At 37.7% G+C, this 21,083-nt stretch overlaps 1 protein-coding gene across 2 annotated transcripts in view; it reads right to left on the bottom strand.

Annotated features, from left to right (window-relative positions):
• Positions 1-861: 861 nt before the first annotated feature.
• tmem63c (transmembrane protein 63C) overlaps positions 862-21,083 on the bottom strand; it is an 89,309-nt gene continuing 69,087 nt past the window's right edge. For both annotated transcript variants that reach the window (XM_051722343.1, XM_051722342.1), the window contains exons 13-23: positions 20,578-20,700; positions 18,706-18,859; positions 18,453-18,559; positions 14,303-14,389; positions 11,959-12,024; positions 11,690-11,852; positions 11,269-11,374; positions 9,960-10,127; positions 9,442-9,557; positions 2,255-2,329; positions 862-2,023 (exon numbers count right to left, since the gene is read on the bottom strand). In XM_051722343.1, the coding sequence (XP_051578303.1) occupies positions 1,805-2,023; positions 2,255-2,329; positions 9,442-9,557; positions 9,960-10,127; positions 11,269-11,374; positions 11,690-11,852; positions 11,959-12,024; positions 14,303-14,389; positions 18,453-18,559; positions 18,706-18,859; positions 20,578-20,700 (1,384 nt within the window). In that variant the 3' untranslated portion in view covers positions 862-1,804. The remainder of the gene's footprint in view (positions 2,024-2,254; positions 2,330-9,441; positions 9,558-9,959; positions 10,128-11,268; positions 11,375-11,689; positions 11,853-11,958; positions 12,025-14,302; positions 14,390-18,452; positions 18,560-18,705; positions 18,860-20,577; positions 20,701-21,083) is intronic.

Genomic DNA, 21,083 nt, shown 5'->3' on the forward strand with positions numbered 1-21,083 from the left:
ATGAAAATTCTGTCATCATTTACTTAACCTACATGTTGTTCCAAACCTGTATTACCTGACCTCTTTCTTCTTTAAAATAATGCATCTTTAAAATCTCTGTTTGTGTTCCAAGGAAGAAAGAAAGTCATATGAATCTGAAACAACACAAGGGTGAGTAAAATGATGATAGAATTTTGTTTAATTTTGGGGTGAATTGCCCTTTTAAGCTCTTTCGACAGTTTCGACTTGTCCTGTATTTTGTACAAACAAGCTAAAATTGTGTTTTCAATGCAATTAAAGGAATAATTCACCCAAAAATTATAATTCTCTCAGCATTTACTCACCCTTATGCCATCTCAAACTTGTATGATTTTTTTTCTTTTGCGGAACGCAAATGTGAATGATGTGAATATATCCATACAATGCAAGTCAATGGGGTCCAACACTTCCAAGCTCTAAAAAGGACATAAAGGTGGCATAAAAGTAATCAATAAGACTCAAGTGGTTTAATCCATTTATTCTAAAGTGATACGATCGGTTTTGGGTGAGAAACTGACCAAAATGTAACTCCTCTGTGCTGTATACAAGTGAAATCAAGCTACAAATCATGATCGCACCAAGGAAACTGCAATGTCAAGATTTATACAGAAAAAAGAGTTACATTTTGGTCGGTTTCTCACCCAAAACCAATCGTATCGCTTTAGAATAGATGGATTAAACCACTTGAGTCTTATTGATTACTTTTATGCCTACTTTATGTCCTTTTTTGGAGCTTGGAAGTGTTGGACCCCATTGACTTGTATTGTATGGATATATTCACATCATATCTCCATCAAAATATCTTCGTTTGCATTCCACAAAAGAAAAAATCATACAAGTTTGAGATGGCATAAGGGTGAGTAAATGATGAGAGAAAAATAATTTTTGGGTGAACCATTACTTTCACAATGGGGTAAGGTACTTCACTGGGATAAAATGTAAAAATACACCGTTTCAAAAGTAGTTAACTTTCGAATGTCTTTTTACATCTCTTCCAAAGACCAACTGTCTATTCTTCAAAACAAACTTTAAATGAAAAGAAAAATGCCAAAGCACAACTGCTATTGTCACAGAAAAAAAAGGGTAACTGGGGATTGGGCAAAAGAAGGGCAAAAATTTGAAGGTGTTAATAAATGCAATAATAATCTAACAATAGTAAACACATGAAAACAACACCCTCTTGGCATAATGTTGCACAATTACATACTGTACCACTGCTAAAATACAAGTAGTTAATAAAATAGACAATAATGAGCACAAGCTGAAATAACAGCAAAAGGATTCATAAACAAATTAGATTTGCATGTCTGGGGCACTGCCTCTCTTTGGAGCTACATGATGACTATGTCTAAAAAAGTACACCAAAAAATCTTTCAAAGTACAGAGTTCCAAGGTTCAATCAACCATAATGACAGACACCCATTCATTTGATTACGCAGGAAAGGAAAATACAAGAGAATATTGAGAAAGTAGAAAGCGTAGTCAGAGCAAAACAACTGGACTGGTCTCTTTTTTGTTGTTGTTGCTTTTATCCACTTCAGATGGAGCCTGTGGTATATCTTTGAAAGCTCATCAAAGTCTTCAGAACTAAAACCACCATCTCAGCAAATTCCCCATCAACAAGCTTTTGAAGCAGTTTGAAGCTTGGATGACCCTATTTAGTCTGTAAATGGAGGTTGTGGAGGACAAAAAATTGCAGCATAGTGCCTCTGTATCAGCCACTAGCTAAGATGAGGCATGGGGCTTGAGCTCTGGGGATGGGAGCAGGGCGAGGGGGCGAGGCGGGTCACTTGAAACCCACAGGGCTGTCCATGAGAGGGCTGGGGCAAACTAGGTCATCCTTGAGTTCAGTCTCCAGAATTTCCTCCAGGTCTTTCTCCTCCCCCTCTTCAGTGTCATGCACTGAACTCTGGCTGTTCCCCATGGTGCCGTAACTCTGGTGGGCCGGAGAAGGCATGGGAGTCAGACTCAGCTCTGGCTCCAGCAGGACGGACGCTATAAAAACCTATAAAAAGAAGGGAAAGAAGGAGGTAAGTAGGTGGACAGCAAGAGTGTCATTATTTCAAGAGCTTCTTTTTTTATTTATGCAACATGCTACAGGTTAAGTGCCTTTGACACGATGAGTGGAAGCCTTAGAGGCGATGAGAGGAGAGAGATTAATTAATTTTATGAGAGGGACTTGAAATGAGAGGGTGATGAATTAAATGAGCTGTGATGAGGAAACATGAGCAGGTACATTAGCTGTGGTTGTGCTAGATACAGTGCTTCTCTCTGCATCACTGAAGACTCCTTCTGTTTCCTGATCAGACATCTGAAACAAAGAAGGATAGCAATCATTTTTTTTTTTTTTTTTTTTTTTTTTTTTTTTTTTGCCTGAAGATATAATTCTCCCACAAACATTCATCCTTGACAGATTATTCTCCAAGCCCATTCCAAGATAATTTAATTACAGTGCTTGCACAGCAGTACCATATTGAAATTACTCAAACATTCTGGTTTGAGGTTTTTTCTAAACCCATAACCCTGATAACTAAACTTCTGCAAATAATTCAGCCTGAACTGCTTAACATACAAACTACATTCAAACTTTGTTTTGTAGATGATTTCAGTCTCAGGTTTGCTATCTATTTTTGATGTAAACTTTATATTTTTTAAAGGGATAGTTCACCCAAAAATATCACTTACTCACCCTCATAGCATCCCAGATGTGTATGACTTTTTTTCTGCAGAACACAAATGAAGATTTTTAGATGAATATTTCAGCTCTGTAGGTCCATACATTGCAAGTGAATGGTGACCAGAAATATTAAGCTCCAAAAAGCACAAAAAACTAATCCATACGACTCCAGTGGATTAATAAATGTCTTCTGTAGCGATAGAATAGGTGTGGGTGAGAAACAGATCAATATTTAAGTTATTTTTTACTATAAATCTCTACTTTCACTTTCACATTCTGAAATCTTTGTTTGTGTTCAGCAGAAAAAAGAAGTTATACACATCTGGGAGGGCATGAAAGTGAGTAAATGATGAGAGAATTTTCATTTTTGGGTGAACTATCCCTTTAAGAAATGTAAGATAAATGTTACAAAATCTCCCATTGAATTACGTTGAAAGAATGTTCAGTATTAACTGACAGTGATGATGTCAACGTTATATATGCATTTCTTACATGTACACTCACTGAGCACTTTTTTAGGAAAACCTGCACACCTACTTATTCATGCGATTATCTAATCAGTCAATCATGTGGCAGCAGTGCAATGAATAAAATCATGCAGATATGTGTCAGGAGCTTCATTCAATGTTCACCTCAACAATCAGAACGGGAAAAAAATGTGATCTCAGTGATTTCGACTGTGGCATGATTGTTGGTGCCAGATGGGCTGGTTTGAGTATTTGTGTAACTGCTGATCTCCTGGGATTTTCACACACAACAGTCTCTAGAGTTTACTCAGAATGGTGCCAAAAACAAAAAACATCAAGTGAGCGGCAGTTCTGTGAAAAAAATGTCTTGTTGATGAGAGAGGTCAACGGAGAATGGCCAGACTGGTTTGAGCTGACAGAAAGGCTACGGTAACTCAGATAACCACTCTGTACAATTGTAGTGAGCAAAATAGCATCTCAGAATGCACAACACGTCGAACCTTGAGACCGATGGGCTACAACAGCATAAGGCCATAGTAGGCCTAATAAAGTGCTCAGTGAGTGTATATACATACTATATGTAATCAGTCTTGTCTTCCTTGCATATATTTAGCTATTTATCGCTGCGGCACAGTGACTGTGCTGATTCTTGTGTTCAACTGACAGAAAACAAGACTTGCACTTTCAAGACACACATTTAATTTATACAGAATCCAAGCCTAAAACCTAAGCCTACCTAAAAAAAAATTTTTTGCAAGCACTGGTTATTATGCAGCCCCTTAAAGGTACCCTCACAATTAATTTACCTTGGTTTTACTACAGTAAACATATTTTAGACATGATATTCATAGTGAAACCATTGTGATAATACAGGAAAACTAAATCTATGGTAATAAAATCATAATTTTGTGGTTATTATGGTTTAACTATACAAATACCATAGTTTAACTATGGTTTTACCTAAGTAATATTGTAGACTGTAGTAACCATAAATTTTGGTGGAAATCATAGTTTTACTATAGTAATATATGTTTGTTTTTTTTGTTTTTTTTGCTGAAATTATGGTTTTACCAGGAGCGCAAAAATGGGCTATGCAATATATGCAATGCTATATTATAATATATTATAATATATAATTATATTATATAAATATAATAAATATCCTATAATACCTTACAAATAACTAAAAGCACAATTTTAAACAATGAAAGAATGTATTTTATTTAATTTTTATTTTATTTAACTTTAAAGTTTCTTAGCATTTTAAACGGGTTCAAATATGCATTTTTATTTTATTTTATCAAGAAGTACCTTCATAGCTACCCTTCACCCTATGTCTACCGACGTTGCTCTGACTGTCACATGAAAAAAATGGTCAGAGGGGGAATGTGTTCTGGCCTGGGGTGCAGAACAGGAAAAGGAAGATGGAAAATGAAAAACTGGGTAGCTCAGTGGTAAAATACGCTGGCTACCACCCCTGGAGTTCGCTAGTTCGCTAGTTCGAGTCCCAGGGCGTGCTGAATGACTCCAGCCAGGTCTCCTAAGCAACCAAATTGGCCCGGTTGCTAGGGAGGGTAGAGTCACATGGGGTAACCTCCTCGTGGTCGCTATAATGTGGTTTGTTCTTGTTCTCGGGCGCATGGTGAATTGAGCGTGGTTGCCATGGTGGATGGCGTGAAGCCTCCACACGCACTATGTCTCCGTGGCAACGCGCTCAACAAGCCATGTGATAAGATGCGCAGGTTGGGATTCGTCCTCCGCCACCCGGACTGAGGCGAATCACTATGTGACCACGAGGACTTAGAGCGCATTGGGAATTGGGCATTCCAAATTGGGAGAAAAAGGGGAAAAATCCCCCCCCAAAAAAAGAGATTGTTAGGCTTAACTTATCATTTTATCACTGAAGATCTTGAAGAAAGGCTTAAAGTTAAGCAACATTTATCATTATTGGTAGATGGCCAACTAATTTAAATATCCATTCATTTCTGAGTATCTTTTCTGTCACGGTTATATGGTTATATATGTTTGGGAATGGGTGTTCAATTACTTTACATTCACAGAGAAAAGCTTGTTAAAAAAGTTGTTAATTGACCCTCCGCCATGTCCAACCTATACTTGGGCTCATCTTACTAACCATAACTAATGTTAGTTGCACTTTCCTGTTGTTGTCTCAAACATGATGTGAGAAACCATTGGATGTGGTGTGAATAAATTACCTCAGGAATTATTAAACAACACCTGGATTAATTATTGACTATGTCCAAAAAACAAAACAAAATTGGGCAGAGTAATGTGTGATAGAGAGGCTTTTTTCAGAATCGATCATGTTGAACAATTAAGCCTCTTCATTATTTTCTTTCTTTATCTGTTTGGATGAAAAATAACGATGCAGATAAAATAAAATTTAAGAATTTGTTTTAAACAACTAAACAGGTTATAGCTATGCACATGACTGTTCGTATAAAAATTCTAAATATAAAAGTTCAAATTAAATAATTATCATCACATTAAGTTGTAACTTCTTTATTGAATTCTTTATTTAAAAAAAATATTTGTATTAATTTTTGTGTGTGTGTGTGTGTGTTCAGAATTGTAATATTTGTTACATTTTGAAGCAGTGCCCCCTTGAAAATGGGCATGTAAGGGGGGCTCTGTAGCACCCCCATTTTCACTTAAAGTCACCAAAATTGGTACATAATTATAGTCATTGGCAATTATAGCCCAACAGGAAGTTGGCCATTTTGGATTTTTTGGATATTGCAAACTCTGAACTTTTAAATACTCCTCCTAGGTGATTCATGAGACTGTCACCACATTTAGACAACATTATGCCAAGACATTGAAGATGCTAAATTGCAGATTATGATATATCGAATGGTGTTGCCATGGCGACGCATTAAATTAATGGTGAAAAATCAGAAACAGGAAGTGTCTCATATCTTCTGTGTGCAATATGTGATTTAGATAAAAACTGAGATGTATGTTTAGTCTTGGGGGCTAATCACATGGATTTGACTATTTTGGGTCATGGTCATAGTGCCACCACCTGGCAGCAGGAAGTGTGGCTCTTATAACAGACTTTAAAATAGTCCTCTTATATTTACTCAAATTGCTTAAAAATCGTGTCCACCTTGCATTGTTTTTTCGAAAGTAACCGGGTAGAAATGGACCAGTTGTGCTTGAGCCCATCATCGCTGCTTGCAGCTATATTTACTATGGTTTTACTATGAATATCAAGGTTAAAAAATGGTTACTATAGTAAAACCATGGTAAATGTATTGCAAGGGAATGCAAAACTTATTGCTAGGGAAAGCAAACTATTGTGAGGGAACTCAAACATATTGCAAGGGCACGCAAAACTATTTTAGAAAAAAAAAAAATTCCCACCCTGTCCTCCAAGGGGCTCCATAGTTATTTAATTCAAGAAATGCAAATCTAGTTAAAACACTGAAACAAAAAATAGGTATTAGGAAAGCAATCCCATGAAATATTTATGGCAGTTAAAGGATAGTTCACTAAAAATGAAAATTCTGTCATAATTTGCTCATTCTCATGCCATTCGAATCGCATATGACTTTAATTTTGGGGTGAACTATTCCGTTAAGCATATTGGTAACACTTCACAATAAGGTTGCATTTGTTAACATTAGTTAATGCCTTAGTTAACTTTAGTTAATATAAAAAGAAATATAAAAAAAAATAAAAAAAGCCCAAATTTAAACTATTTCAGTGAGCTTACAATGAGGGATTATGTTATTTTGCTACAGTCTGCTTTGTGTTTATATTAATTACTGAAATGTCTTGACTCACTTGTGTTGTAACTTGCCATGTTGATGTCAAAAGAATAGTATTACTACGAGTTGTGTTCCAACTGACCTAGTCCTAGTTACTTAAAGTCATCTGCAAAAACACTGTCTCTGCCCATGCTCACGACCACGGAGGTCGTTCCCCAGACTCTGCCAATACTCATGACCACAGAGGTCGTTCCCCTGTCATGGCCCATGCTCACAACCACGAAGCCAGAGTCCCCCGTCATGGCCGCCAAGCCAGAGTCCCCTGTCATGGCCGCCAAGCCCGCCACGTTCCACGGGCCAACGCCCACGCCTGCCACGGCCAACAAGCCAGCGCTGCAAGCCTCGTCCATCCCAAAGCCAGCGTTGTAAGCCTCATCCGTCCCAGAGCCAGCGTTGCAAGCCTCGTCTGTCCCAGAGCCAGTGTTGCAAGCCTCAGCGGCCACGTCATGCCATGTTGCCACGCCTGCCATTCCTACCTCATCATGCCATGTTCCCACGTCTACCCCTGAGCCTAACATGGCCATCCGGAAGCAGAAGAAGAGAAAAAGGGCTCCTACTCCCCAGTCTCTGCCCATGCTCACGACCACGGAGGTTGTTCCCCAGTCTATGTCAGTGCTCGCAACCGCAGAGGTCGTTCCCCGCTCTCTGCTGGTGCTCACGACCGCAGAGATCGTTCCCCGGTCTCTGCCGGTGCTCACGACCACGGAGGTCGTTCCCCTATCACGGCCCATGTTCACGACAACAGAGGTCGTTCCCCTGTCTCTGCCCATGCACACGACCACGGAGGTCATTCCTATGTCTCTGCCCATGCTCACGACCACGGAGGTCGTTCCCCTGTCTCTGCCCATGCTCACGACCACGGAGGTTGTTCCCCTCTCTCTGCTCATGCTCACGACCATGGAGGTCATTCCCCTGTCTCTGCCAGTACTCACGACCACGAAGGCCGTTCTCCTGTCACTGCCCATGCTCACGAACATAGAGACTATTACCCTTTCACTGCCTGTGCTCACAGCCACCAAGACTGTTCCCCAATTGTGGCCAATCCCTGAGACTTCCACGGCTCTGCTCCCTGAGCCTCCGCCTCCTGACCATGTCCTGTGGCTGCTTCCTAGGCCTCCTGACCCTGACCCTGTCCTGTGGCTGCCTCCCAGGCCTCCTGACCATGTCCTGTGCCCACCTCCCAGGCCTCCTGACCCTGTTCTGTGGCCGCCTCCCAGGCCTCCTGACCCTGTCCTGTGGCTGCCTCCCAGGCCTCTTGACCATGTCCTGTGGTGGCCTCCCAGGCCTCCTGGCCCTGTCCTGTGGCTGCCTCCAAGGCCTCATGACCATGTCCTGTGGCTGCCACCAAGGCCTCCTGACCCTGTTCTGTGGCCACCTCCCAGGCCTCCTGACCCTGTTCTGTGGCCACCTCCCAGGCCTCCTGACCATGTCCTGTGGCTGCCTCCCAGATCTCTTGACCCTGCTCCCTTCCTGGAGCCATCACCCAAACAGCCAGACCCGCTCTCTTCCTGGAAGCCACTTCACTAGCCACTGGCCCACCCTGGTCTCATGCTCCACACCCTGTCTCGTCAGGCCACGCTCCACACCCTGTCTCGCCAGGCCACACCTCACGCCCTGTCTCACCAGGCCATGCTCCACATCCTGTCTCGCCAGGCCATGCCTCAAGGCAACAGATTCCACCTGACCTAAAAAGCCTCGCCATACATCTAAAAACCACCATGACCAGAGGCATAGTAAAACAGGATAAACATTGGAGATGCCTTTGGAAGATGGAGACAGCTTAAAGCCCAGAAATCCTTTAAAACAGATGCTGAGTTGGCTAATTTGCATGTCAACATTCTGGCAACCCGCATGAGCTTCGAGTTTGGGGTGGGGCAGACAACTCTCCAATATTTCGAATTTGGACTGCAATACCCATTTCAAATGCTTGTTGTCAATCTTACATGTAGCACCTTTAAGCAATGTTAACTTATACACCTTTTTAATGTTAAGAAATGTGTTAGTATATGTATAAATTAACATTAAATAAGGTTAATAAATGCTGTAAATAAGTGTTGTTCATTGTTAGTTCATCTTAACTAAGGCATTAGCTAATGTTAACAAATGCAACCTTATTTTAAAGTGTTACCAGCATATTTTTACCTCTCTCTCTCTATCTCATCAGTGCAAAAAAATAAATAAAATAAAAATAAAATAAAATAAAATAAAATAATAATAATAATAATAATTGTAAAGTACATAAAAAATGTGTTGTAAGACAGTTTGTTTTTCATTGCTGTATTACTGAAAATTGAAAAAACAATGAAAAACAAACGGTTGACTTAATTGTCATAAAAGTAATGATATATGAATATATGATATAAGAATAAGAATATATGACCCTCACATTTATTTGTGAGATTCATCCATAAACTGAGCATTTCAATTTCACCAACATATGAACCATGATATGACTCTACAAAACATCAAGGTTTCCATGGCTGACCTGATAGCTTGTTGATCTGTTAGGATGTAGTTTTTTGAGACACACGCCAAAGCAGGAGAAGGCAATACAGGACAGTAGAGTTCCAAAGGTAAACAGAGTGATGGGCTGCATTGGACCTGCACAAGAGATAAACCATGGGGTTATGCAGAATAAATTGAATAAAACATTTAGTTTTTATATGCGCATTTTGCAAGATTGTATTTGCGTCTTAGTGTTTCCATCCAGCATTTTTTAGGCATAACAAAATACGCGGATGGATATTCTGCTCCTAAGGCTGTACGATATCCCCCCCAAAAAAAGAAGAAAACACTAAGAAACATTTGTTGCATGGGAAAATTGCTAGAATATCGTTCCATTCTGAGTCTGGCCTGCAATTGGAGCAACAGTACATAGAAACACTAAAAAGCACAATTAAAATTATGATACTTCAAATGCTAATATTAGTTCTGATTTATCTGCACATTAAACCAGTCCTGAATGCAAAAAGACATTAAATCATAGAATGAGGGTAAACCTACCCAGTCTGAGCACAGAGAAGAACAGCAACCAGAACATGCAGAGAATGGGTGCCACTACCACTTGACTGATGGCAGCCAAGTGGATCCGCTGGCTGAGCTTTGTGGGTATATAGGCGTAGTAGATATTATAGCGATCTACCATATGCTTCAGAACAAGGTAGAGCAACCCTGCAAAAGAAAGTTTATAGTTTACAGTTATAAAATACTTTGTTAACACAGTAATTTTTCAAGTGTTCTTCTGATGGTTTATAGCAGTGGTTCGTAGAGTATTCTGATAGGACAGCAATGAAAAAACAATGATAAATGCAAATAATAAAATACAACAAACCATATAATCGAGCATAGTTAAGAGAGTAAAACACATAGGCTTATCAACTTTTAAAAAGAACCGCTTCTCATATCATTTGTTATTTACTTCAAAGTATTTTGTAGAAGTTAGTCAAATTAGGCAGATGTCAACAAAGACAGGTTGTGTGACATTCCCTTATCTTAGAAAACCATGAACAAAAGTACACAAGACAAAAGAAAATACAAATCAGACTACATTTAATATGGGTTTACTTGCAATAAAAGTAGATGAAATTGGTTTGTGCCAAACACTTAAACTATTAAGTTTATGAGCTTTTCAAAAGAAAGCAACATGATCAAAATACAGTTCTTGCTAGAAATTTTTTCCAATACTTTTGTACAATAAACAATTTTGGTACTGTGTTGGGTGGCCACTTGATGTCCAATGTAAAATCTGGGTTGTTAAGCAAAACCAGTTGAGAACTACTGGTTTATAAGTCTTGCATAAAGTTTTCCTCTCCATGCACAGGTATAATATTTATAAATGATAGTGTATATAACCCACATGTGAGTTAGTGGCCAAATAAATGCAGAACTAAGTAAAAAAAACATGATGATGGATGTCAGCGTATAGTAAATAAACAGTCATGGTGTGTATTGGTGAAAGAACAGTCGTGGAGTGGGCGTCTGGATCTCGGCTAGACGGGTCGGAGCGTCTGGAAGACTACAGCAGATTCGCACCTAGCGGTCATGTCACACTGCGATACTGAGATGTGGCTCAGACGCCCACACACACTCACTGGGGACGGGAACAAGGTATGAGAACATGCATGAAGGTACAAATGAAGACTGACAGAAAGAAAAAGAAAGCAGTGGGGTAAAAAAAAAACGAACAGAGGAAATGAGAGGAAAAGAACAAAAAAGGACATAAATGGTGCAGTTGAGATGATAGAAAAGAGTGTAAATTGGGAGGAAAGAGGAACAAGGGAGTGCACAAGATGGGCTAAAATTATGGACTCACCGAAAGGTACAATGATGGGGCAGATGATGCTGTAGGTCATGCTGACTGAGAATATGCACATGGTCCAGGCATATTCAAGACCAAACTGGAACTCATAGGCCTGACTCTGTGGGTGAAAAGAAACAGGTTATTAGCTGTTTATAATAGGTCATTAAGAGTGGTTTATGGGCCTCCATGACAATTACTATCAGTATCATTTTACATGTATTACACAAGGGTACATGGCATAGATGGAATAGGAAAAAGTTTACACTAGAAATACAGATAAATAAGGAGTGAATTGAATGTCCATAAATTAAAGGATGAAATTCGTATCTATAATTCTATAACATAATGAAATTCTTCATGATGAATGAGGGATTTAAATGGCGGTTGTTTGATTTACTGAATCAAACACAACTTACTATACAGATTCACTCACCCTTTTAACGTGGATTCGCTCAGCTTTAGATTTGGCAAAACAGAGGCGAAGAGAATACACCAGCAGTGCAGGAATACGCAACAGCTCCATAGCCGTTCCTATCAGACTAGACGTGATCACATAATTCACAAAGAATGCCCCATTATCAGGCAAAAACACACACCTGGGGAAATAAAAACTAATTGAATTACATCTATTGGTAATTGGATTTGTTCGAAGAAAGTTATGCAATAAAACAGGTGGAGATTTGGGGAGCAGGAAGAACTTACTGAAACTTCAAATCTGTTTCATCAAGGAAGTGGATGTCAAAAAGCCACCTGAAGAACAAATCCAAGCTGCGGAGCAGATAAAGGGGAAATACACATATAAATATTAGAAAAAAATTATAATGTCACTTTGTTGGACATTTTGCTATCTAATGCAATGGCATGCCTTATAGGAATATTCCGGGTTCAAAACAAGTTAAGCTCTGTCGACAGCATTTGTGGCATAATGTTGATTACCACAATAATTTATTTAGACTCGTAACTCCTTTTCTTTAAAACAAACAAAAAAATTGGGTTATAGTGATGCACTTACAGTGGAAGTGAATGGGGCCCATCCGTAAACATTATAATGTATAACATGTATAATGCTCACTGTTTCAAAAGCATAGTCACAGGACATACACAATATGTGTGTAAACATGATTTTAGTGTGATAAAATCACTTACTAACCTTTTCTGTGTAAAGTTATATCCAAGTTTACAATGATGTAATGTCAACAAACCCTAAAATGACTGTAAAATGATGATTTAAACAACTTTACAGCTCAAATAATACATGCGTTTTAACAGAAGAATTAATGTAAGTGGTATAATAAAATTAAAAGATTCAAATTTCATTTCTGAAAAATTGACCCTATTCACTTCCATTGTGTAAGTGCCTCACTGTCACCTTGATTTTTGCCTTTTTTTAATAAAAGAAGGGACGAGTTGATATAATTGTTGTGGTAATCAACATTATGCCACAAATGCTGTCGAGTAAGCTTCACTTGTATTGAACCCGGAATATTCCTTTAAGTGTGACTTAAGTGTCCAAAAACTTGTTAGAGCCACAGTATATATTATATACACAGTGCCTATAGAAAGTCATCATACCTTGTCAAAATCCTTATTATTTGTCACATTACACCCTGGAAATTTAAATAAATTGAATCTAATCTTTTCCAGCTGTATTTACACATTATAACCTTCAACATCAAAGTGAAAATAACATGTAAAAAAATTGTGAACAATTATTAAAACTTAATTAGTAAAATCCGGTAAATTTGTAAAATAGAGTAACCATTACATATTTGCTCGGGTGCAAACAATCACCTTTCAGATCACATACCTGGCTAATTGGCCCTCACCTGACATCAATTATAGTGGTTTTGATTACAGAATAAAACCCACCTGTTTTTTTTTTTGTTTTGTTTTTTTTTTAATTTATGAGGATTCCATTACTAGTAGTGCATGGTAATGAATTCAAAAATGTACCATGGTTGGAAAGGGCTCCAGGATAAAATTGTGGAAAGGCACAGGTTAGGAGAATGGTACAAAAAGATTTCAAAGGCTCTAACTATACCTCTCAGTACTGTTCAGAGCATTATTAAGTGCCAGGATACTGATCAGGGAAGCTATCAAGAGGCCAAGGCAACTTTAAAGGATTTACAAGCCCTTATGGCTGAGACTGATCAGTCTGTGCATGTGACAACAATCTCCTAAGCTTCACACATAGCTGACCTGTATGTCACAGTGGCAAGAAAAAAGCCTCTTCTGAAAAAGTGCCACATTAAGTCTCCTGTGCACTTTGCGAAAAAAAAAAAAAAAAATACTTGGAGGATTTGATGCCTTATGTTAAATGGTTTTATGGTCAGATGAGACAAAAATTGAACTTTTTGGACTGTACTCGACAATGACCCTAAACACACTGCCAAAAAAATAAATACAAATAAAAAATGCAGTGCCTTAAGTATAGGAAGGTCAAAGTCTTTGAGTGGCCAAGTCAGAGCCCTGACTTAAATCCAATAGAAAACCAGTGGATGGACTTTAAGAGAGCAGTCTAACGTGAACAGTTCTACAAGGAAGAATGGGCAAATGTTCCCCAATCTAGGTGCGTAAAACTACAGTAGTAGATACATATCCAAACAGACTGATGGCTGTCAACAAAGCAAAAAGGTAGCTCTACGAATTATTAAATCCAGGGGTATGATCACTTTTCAATCCCTGTTATTCTTGATTTTCATCTTTTATACATTTTTGAAACTGTTGCCCTTTTTTGCCCTTACTTGAATGTTGTAAGGCAAAATTTGTAAATAAAGCTGGAAAAAATATATTTTTAATGGGTTTTTATTTCAGGCTGTAAGACAAAAAATGTACTATGCCAAAGGGGTATGATGATTTTTCTAGGCACTGTATATAAAATAAAACAATATTATTCTAAGATAAAAAATAAAAAAAAAAAAATGACAAGATGTTTACATAATGACAAACCACCAAAAAGGTGTATTTTATACAAAAGCCTTAGTAGGATTTTATTGTGATGATTTTATAGCTGATAAATTCTGTATTCAGATTTAAGGATATTTACCTTGACAGACCCAGTGATGGTAGAATAATGACCATGAAGACAAGCAGTAAGAAACATTTGTGCATGGTAACCTGATTCTCACTGGACCTAAGAGAGACACACATTACAAGATGTAAGTGATCTGAAATGTTCTCACCTCAACAACTAAATAGTGTAAATTTACAGAGTCTTCACTAGAAATAACTATTCCTTCATTCCAGTTCTTCAACAAGAAGCTGCATTTGCAACCCATTTTACTTCCAAAATAAGAATTTCAGAGTGAAACAGAATATTTAACAAGAAAAAATAAAATAAAATAGGAATGGACTTGATTTTATTTATCAGAATTGATTGGAGTGTGAAAAGTGGTCTATATATGACAAATATTTGGAGGGAAGGGGTTAAAAAAAAAAGAAAAGTAATTTCATAGGTGGAGCAAGTTATTAGGCCTACATTTTGATGAATTTTGATAACAATTTGAATCATTCACAATAAGACCAGGAATATGTATTAAGTATATAAACGGGGTCAATTTTGATTTCAAGTTCACTTTAAAGTACATAGTTTTGCACAGTGTTTCCATTGTAAATACACCAGGTATTCAAGTGGAGGTATAGCAGTAGCAGAAAACCGAGAATTTGAGCCACATCAACTATAATGTGACTCTGTGAAAGATGCCGCCAGTGTGCATATGATTATTCCCTTGTTGTGATCACTATGACAACAAGACTGGAGAGGCAAGCAGAGAGAGCGTAGAGAGAGGGACAGCGTGTAAGCGTGTTGTGCATGGGTGGGTGGGAGACTGGGTTGAGGGCTGTTCTGCTGTTATGCAATATGTTTGTGCTCTGATAATATGAACATGTTTATGCAATAGATTTAAGCTGCATTACATATACAGCTACCAAAAGCACAAACTTTTTTACCCTGGCCATTGGGACAATGCTATATTTTTGCTAACAGTCATTAAATACTATGAATTAATATAAGCCCTGGAAACCGAAGGTAACACAATACGAACACACTGTTGCATGCACATGCACGTTGTTGAGACGTCTGTGAAAGAGTGCATTGTCTGATAACATTGCATTCTATTTCAACCACCACATTTGTGTACAAATATCTGATAAAAAAAAAAAAATTCTAAAGCAGATTCACATAGGCTATGTTCACACAGCAGCAAAATACAGTTGTCAGTCCTGTTTGGATTGCTAAATCCGGTTCTGTTAATACACGTTTGGTTTTAAAAGAGAGTGACAGCTATATTCTTTAAGCAAAGTGGCTCTCCTAAGAGTCATCGAATCAAATTTTGGTTGTTGTTCGATACGAACGGAATTGAAATCAACAACTAGTTGTATGACACGTTATTGGAATATGTAAATAATGAGGTATTGATGTTACTGACGTGTCACCATGTTGGATTCGTGTGTTGTTTCCATGAGAGGAATCAATGGTTTGATTTGAGAGTGAATAGCAACTTTTATTCATAAAATATGTTTATCATACAAAGTAATTGTATACCTTCAGAAGACATGGAATATGACACATGTCACATGGACTGCTTTTGGGTGTTTTTTTAAGATTTAATATAGGGATGTCCCGATACCATTTGTTTTTTTAGAATGAGTACCAATACTTGCATTTTGGTACTCACTGATACTGAGTCCGATACCTGTTTTTGTTTTATTTTTTTCTGAAATTCCATATTAATAGTTTATTTCAATTTTATCATCAAAATAGTGTTTAAATACATTCATTAACTTTAATAAAATGAAAATAGAACAATTCATTTTTAATGTATTATTTTATCAAATGAAGTGATTTTATACAGAACAACACAGCACAATCCAAAACACAACATTGGAGTTACTTTTGTCATATAAAGTGCTGCATAACAAAGATGTGAGATATTGCTTAAATATAATACAATTACTATTGGTTTATTATTAGTAGTAGTAGTAGTAGTAGTAGTAGTAGTAGTAGTAGTATTACAGTGAATATTACATAACTATACAGTAGTGATCTCTTTCGTACATTTTTCCATTTAAATTGAGCTTTTATTATGGCGGAGCTTTTATTTTGAAGTGTTTCCGTGTTGCAATGACGGTAGCATCTCAATCCGAATAAGCCGGTCGCTACGTGACTCAAAGTGATTATTAAACCGCAAAAGGCTGTTATTTAATTCAATAAATATGTAGTCTGTACCTCACGCTACAAAGTAAAATAGCGCTCTGCCTGCTGTCATCTTTTAAAAACAGAATGCGCAATGCTCTAAAAGGTATGAGCACTTTGTGTCTTTATGTCAGCACAACACCAGTTCCACACATTCACAAGCACTCGCATTTGAAGCGCACTACACATGCAAACTATATATTTATCTCATTAAATCACAGCTTTTGCGGTTAAATAATCTACCACAAAATTTTAATTAGTGTGCTGAATATTAATGGAATGACAATTGGAGCATTTTTAAGAGCACGAGTACAAGTACATGAGCACTGAATCGGACCCGATACCGATACCAGTATCCCGGACATCCCTACTTTAAAGGAATAGTTCATCCAAAAACGAAAATTCTCTCATAATTTACTCATCCTCATACCATCCCAGATGTTTATTACTTTTTTTTCTTCTGCTAAACAAAGCTCTGTAGCTCTGTCTGTCAATTCAGTGCAAGAGAATGGTGGCCAGAACTTTGAAGCTCCAAAAAGCACATAAAGGCAGCATAAAAGTAATTCATGTGACTCCAGTGGTTAAGTCCATGTCTTCAGAAGTGAAATGATAGGTGTAGGTAAGAAACAGACCAATATTTAAATAACTTTCTATAAATCTACACTTTCACCAGCCCTTTAATACACGTTCATGAGAGGACAAGTTCTTCTTCCTCTGTTTTTTGGTGATTTGCATTATTTGTGAATATCAACACCTACTGGTCAGGGAGGAGAAAGAAAAAAAGGGAAGGTTAAATGAAAAGAATAAATAAATAATATTGCACAACAGCCCAGTAGGTGGCGATATGCACGAAGAATGTTAATCACCCAAAAACAAAAGAAGAAGACCTCTTGTTAACGTGCATAGGAGGGCTGGTCAAAGTGATGATTTAGAGTAAAAAAGGACTTAAATATTGATCTGTTTCTCACCTACACCTATCATATCACTTTTTAAGGTATGGATTTAACCATTGGAGTCCTATGGATTAGTTTTATGCTGCCTTAATGTGTTTTTTGGAGCTTCAAAGTTCTAGACACCATTTACTTGCACAGAATTGACAGACAGAGCTGAGATATTTTTCTAAAAATCTTCAATTGTTAAGCAGAGGAAAGAAAGTCATACACATCTGGGATGGAATGAGGGAGAGTAAATGATGAGAGAATTTTCATTTTTGGGTGAACTATACCTTTAAAGTGAGTCACTATCAGTTGTTATTGTACAGAAATCAGCGATTGCGACATTATATATCCTTCTGTGTTCTGCAGAAGAAAGTCATATGGGTTTGGTACAACATGAGGGTGAGTAAATAAAGGCAGATTTTTTTTTTCTTTTCTTTAAGTGTTTGGATGAAGTAGTAAATACATAAAAAACAAAAAAACAAAGAAAAACACACAGAATTGGAGAGTTTTTGCCCACATATTTGAGAGGATTAAAGAAGCAGGAGTGTCACGAAATGCAGAAGAGTTTAGACTAAAATCAATTCCTTAAAGATGCTGACTGTTGTTTTAACTTTCAACTGTGAACATTTTAGTGAGGAATTAGAGATGACACTGTAAAAATTACATTGTCTAAATTAAAATGCACACATCAAATAGATTTCTCAATGACATGCTATCAGGGAAGGACTTTCCACACTATGACAGACTGAGGTTCATGTTTTGGTGCGATAATGACAAAGGGCCTCATGAAACATGAGCAGAACGATGTTCTGTGTAAATTTGTAAAAAACAAATCTGACCTAAACCTGCCTTGAAACTAAGCCCATTGAATTTACGTCAAAATAGGTAAGAATGGTTTTACGAACAATTTAAACAAAGATCTGTTCCGTTTGTGTTTCATGCATGAGGCCCAGTGATTATTAATGCATACCTGAGTGAATGGACCTACCAGAAAGAACTATTTCCTCTTCTTACACTATGTGACATGCAGTGTTTAAAGTTAGATGGTGGAAACAGTATCATACCTGGTCCAGTGGTACTCAAAGAATGATGAATAGTACACTATGAAGGGCAGGAGGATGGAAAAGGCCCACAGGAGTAGGGTGGGGAAAAACTGGGTAATTACTGGGTTCTAGACAGTAAAAGACAGTAAAAGATCAAATTCAAAACATTCAACATCCGAAAACAACACAAAAAAAGCACTTTAAGTTTTATTTTATGTTCTAATGTGGCGTAATACAGAGGTATGGTTATAAAAGTGCTTTGATGGTCACTGACCCTTAGGCTTTCAACTGGCTGAGTGACATTGAACTTGTCCATAGTATTTACAATGATAGCAGGGGTTGTGAGAAAGAAGAGCAGGAGGAAGAGCGTAATGTTGAGCAGGACACATCGGAGCCACCAGCGAGAGCCACACACTGACAGATTTTCCCTGGACAAACACAGGCAAAAATCAGTGCAACAAGGTTTTAACTACAGTTACAGGACAAGCTGAGTGTTCTCTCCAAGATTAAGTCAGATTTCCAGCTACTATTACACAAATAGGATGTTTTGTGCTGGAAACAAGGCATTAGTGATTCCCACTACAGGAAAGTCTGCTTTCTACACTTAAAGGTGTAATTTTTCGATGCTAAAACACTTTCTACTATGCCAGATCAAAGGGATAGTTTACCCAAAAATGTTTATTCTGTCATCATTTATTTTCCTTCACGTTGTGCCAAACCTGTTTGACTTTCTTTCTTACATGGAACACAAAAGATGTCAGGCAGAAATTTAGGCTATGAAAGCCTTAGTTACCATTCACTTTCATAGTATGGAAAAAAGTAGTGGGCTAAAGCACATAACTGGTAATCAGAAGGTTGCTGGTTCAATTCCCACAGCCATCACCATTGTGTCCTTGAGCAAGGCACTTAACTCCAGGTTGCTCCAGGGGGATTGTCCCTTTAATAAGTGCACTGTAAGTCGCTTTGGATAAAAGCGTCTGCCAAATGCATAAATGTAAATGAGTCATATGGATTACTTTTATGCTGCCTTTCTGTACTTTTTGGACCTTCAGAGTTCTGGCAACCATTCACTTGCATTGTATGGACTTGCAGAGCTGAGATATTTTTTTTAAAATCTTTGTTTCTGTTCAGCAGAAGAAAGAAAGCCATACACATCTGAGATTGCATGAGGGTGAGAAAATGATGAAAGAAATTTAATTTTTCGGTGAACTATCCCTTTAATACGCAGATACAACTATAAGCAAGCCATCCATCCAGGTGGCTCTGTGGTAATATCAAAACACTGCTCTGTTTGTTTGAGCATTCCTACCAGTGTGACATTGCAATATTGGCTCAACAATTATGTGATTTGGGGGCGGGGCTATCAGTTTGCCTGACCAATGGCTGATGGGGGGAGTTCATCTGTTTGGTAACGCTAGCGGCGTAGAAATTGCACACATCACCTTTAAGTAAAAGCAATGTACAATAAAGGCATACAAAGAAGAATGAGGTTTACATAAAATGCAAACAAATTCCTTTCTAAAATAATTGTTTCCACTGTATAACTTGCAAAAATCTATAAATTTTTTAACACCGAGTGCTACAAAACAACGAAAACATTTACACTTCAATAATTGTTTTAATGAGAAGCAAACAAGCTACAAGAATAGAGCTTATAGCCATAAAAAATAAATTCTTTATTTCAGACAAACACAGAAACACACACACACGGTCCAGTCAAGCAAAAAGACTGGCTGACACTACCCCACCCCCCCACACACACACACCCACACACACTAACACTCACTCAGATATATGATTCTCAACACATATTATGTAAGAGATATAATGGATTTCACTGTGGCTGTCTAGGCAAACACTCAGATTGAGACTTAATTAATCCAATTTCATCTCTTAAATCCAAGTGTAATTGACTGGAAAAAAAGCATGTCATGAAAAAAATGCACGACTCTAGTTTGCAGATCACAAGTAACTTAACTCTATACTTAAAAATGGCAAATAAAACATCAAATCACTGTATTATTGGATTATTTATTGAAGAGTTTATACTTCCCCCAATAACTTCTCTCTGCAGTTCTTTCTAATTTCTGTATAAAAAAATAACAATAACATACAGTTATCCTTTTAAAATGCTATTTAGGCTTACCATATGATGTCACTGGGGGCAGGGGCATAAGAAACCCCCCACTGATGTGAGCGCACTACTGTTGTAATGCTGGACTGCTGGGGTCTGTGGTGGCAACGAGCTCGGCTGTAGTCTTTTACAATACTACAGAAACATAAACAGTTTAAAAAGTGGCTTAAAAGTACATCAACTTCATACAGAGGCTCTGTCTGTTATAAATTGTTATAAGCTGTAATAGCTTTATAGAAAGTAATTTAATGTACACTCACTTAGCATTTTATTAGGAACACCTAATTATGCATGCGATTATCTAATCAGCCTATTGTGTGGCAGCAGTGCAATGCATAAAATCAAGCAGATACGGGTCAGGAGCTTCGGTTAATGTTCACATCAACCATCAAAATGGGGAAAAATTTGATCTCAGTGATTTCGACCGTGGCATGATTGTTGGTGCCAGACGGGCTGGTTTGAGTATTTCTGTAACTGCTGTTCTCCTGGGATTTTCACACACAACAGTCTCTAGTTTA

This window comes from Myxocyprinus asiaticus, chromosome 17, assembly GCF_019703515.2.
Source record: "Myxocyprinus asiaticus isolate MX2 ecotype Aquarium Trade chromosome 17, UBuf_Myxa_2, whole genome shotgun sequence".
NCBI classification, from domain to species: Eukaryota; Metazoa; Chordata; class Actinopteri; order Cypriniformes; family Catostomidae; genus Myxocyprinus; species Myxocyprinus asiaticus.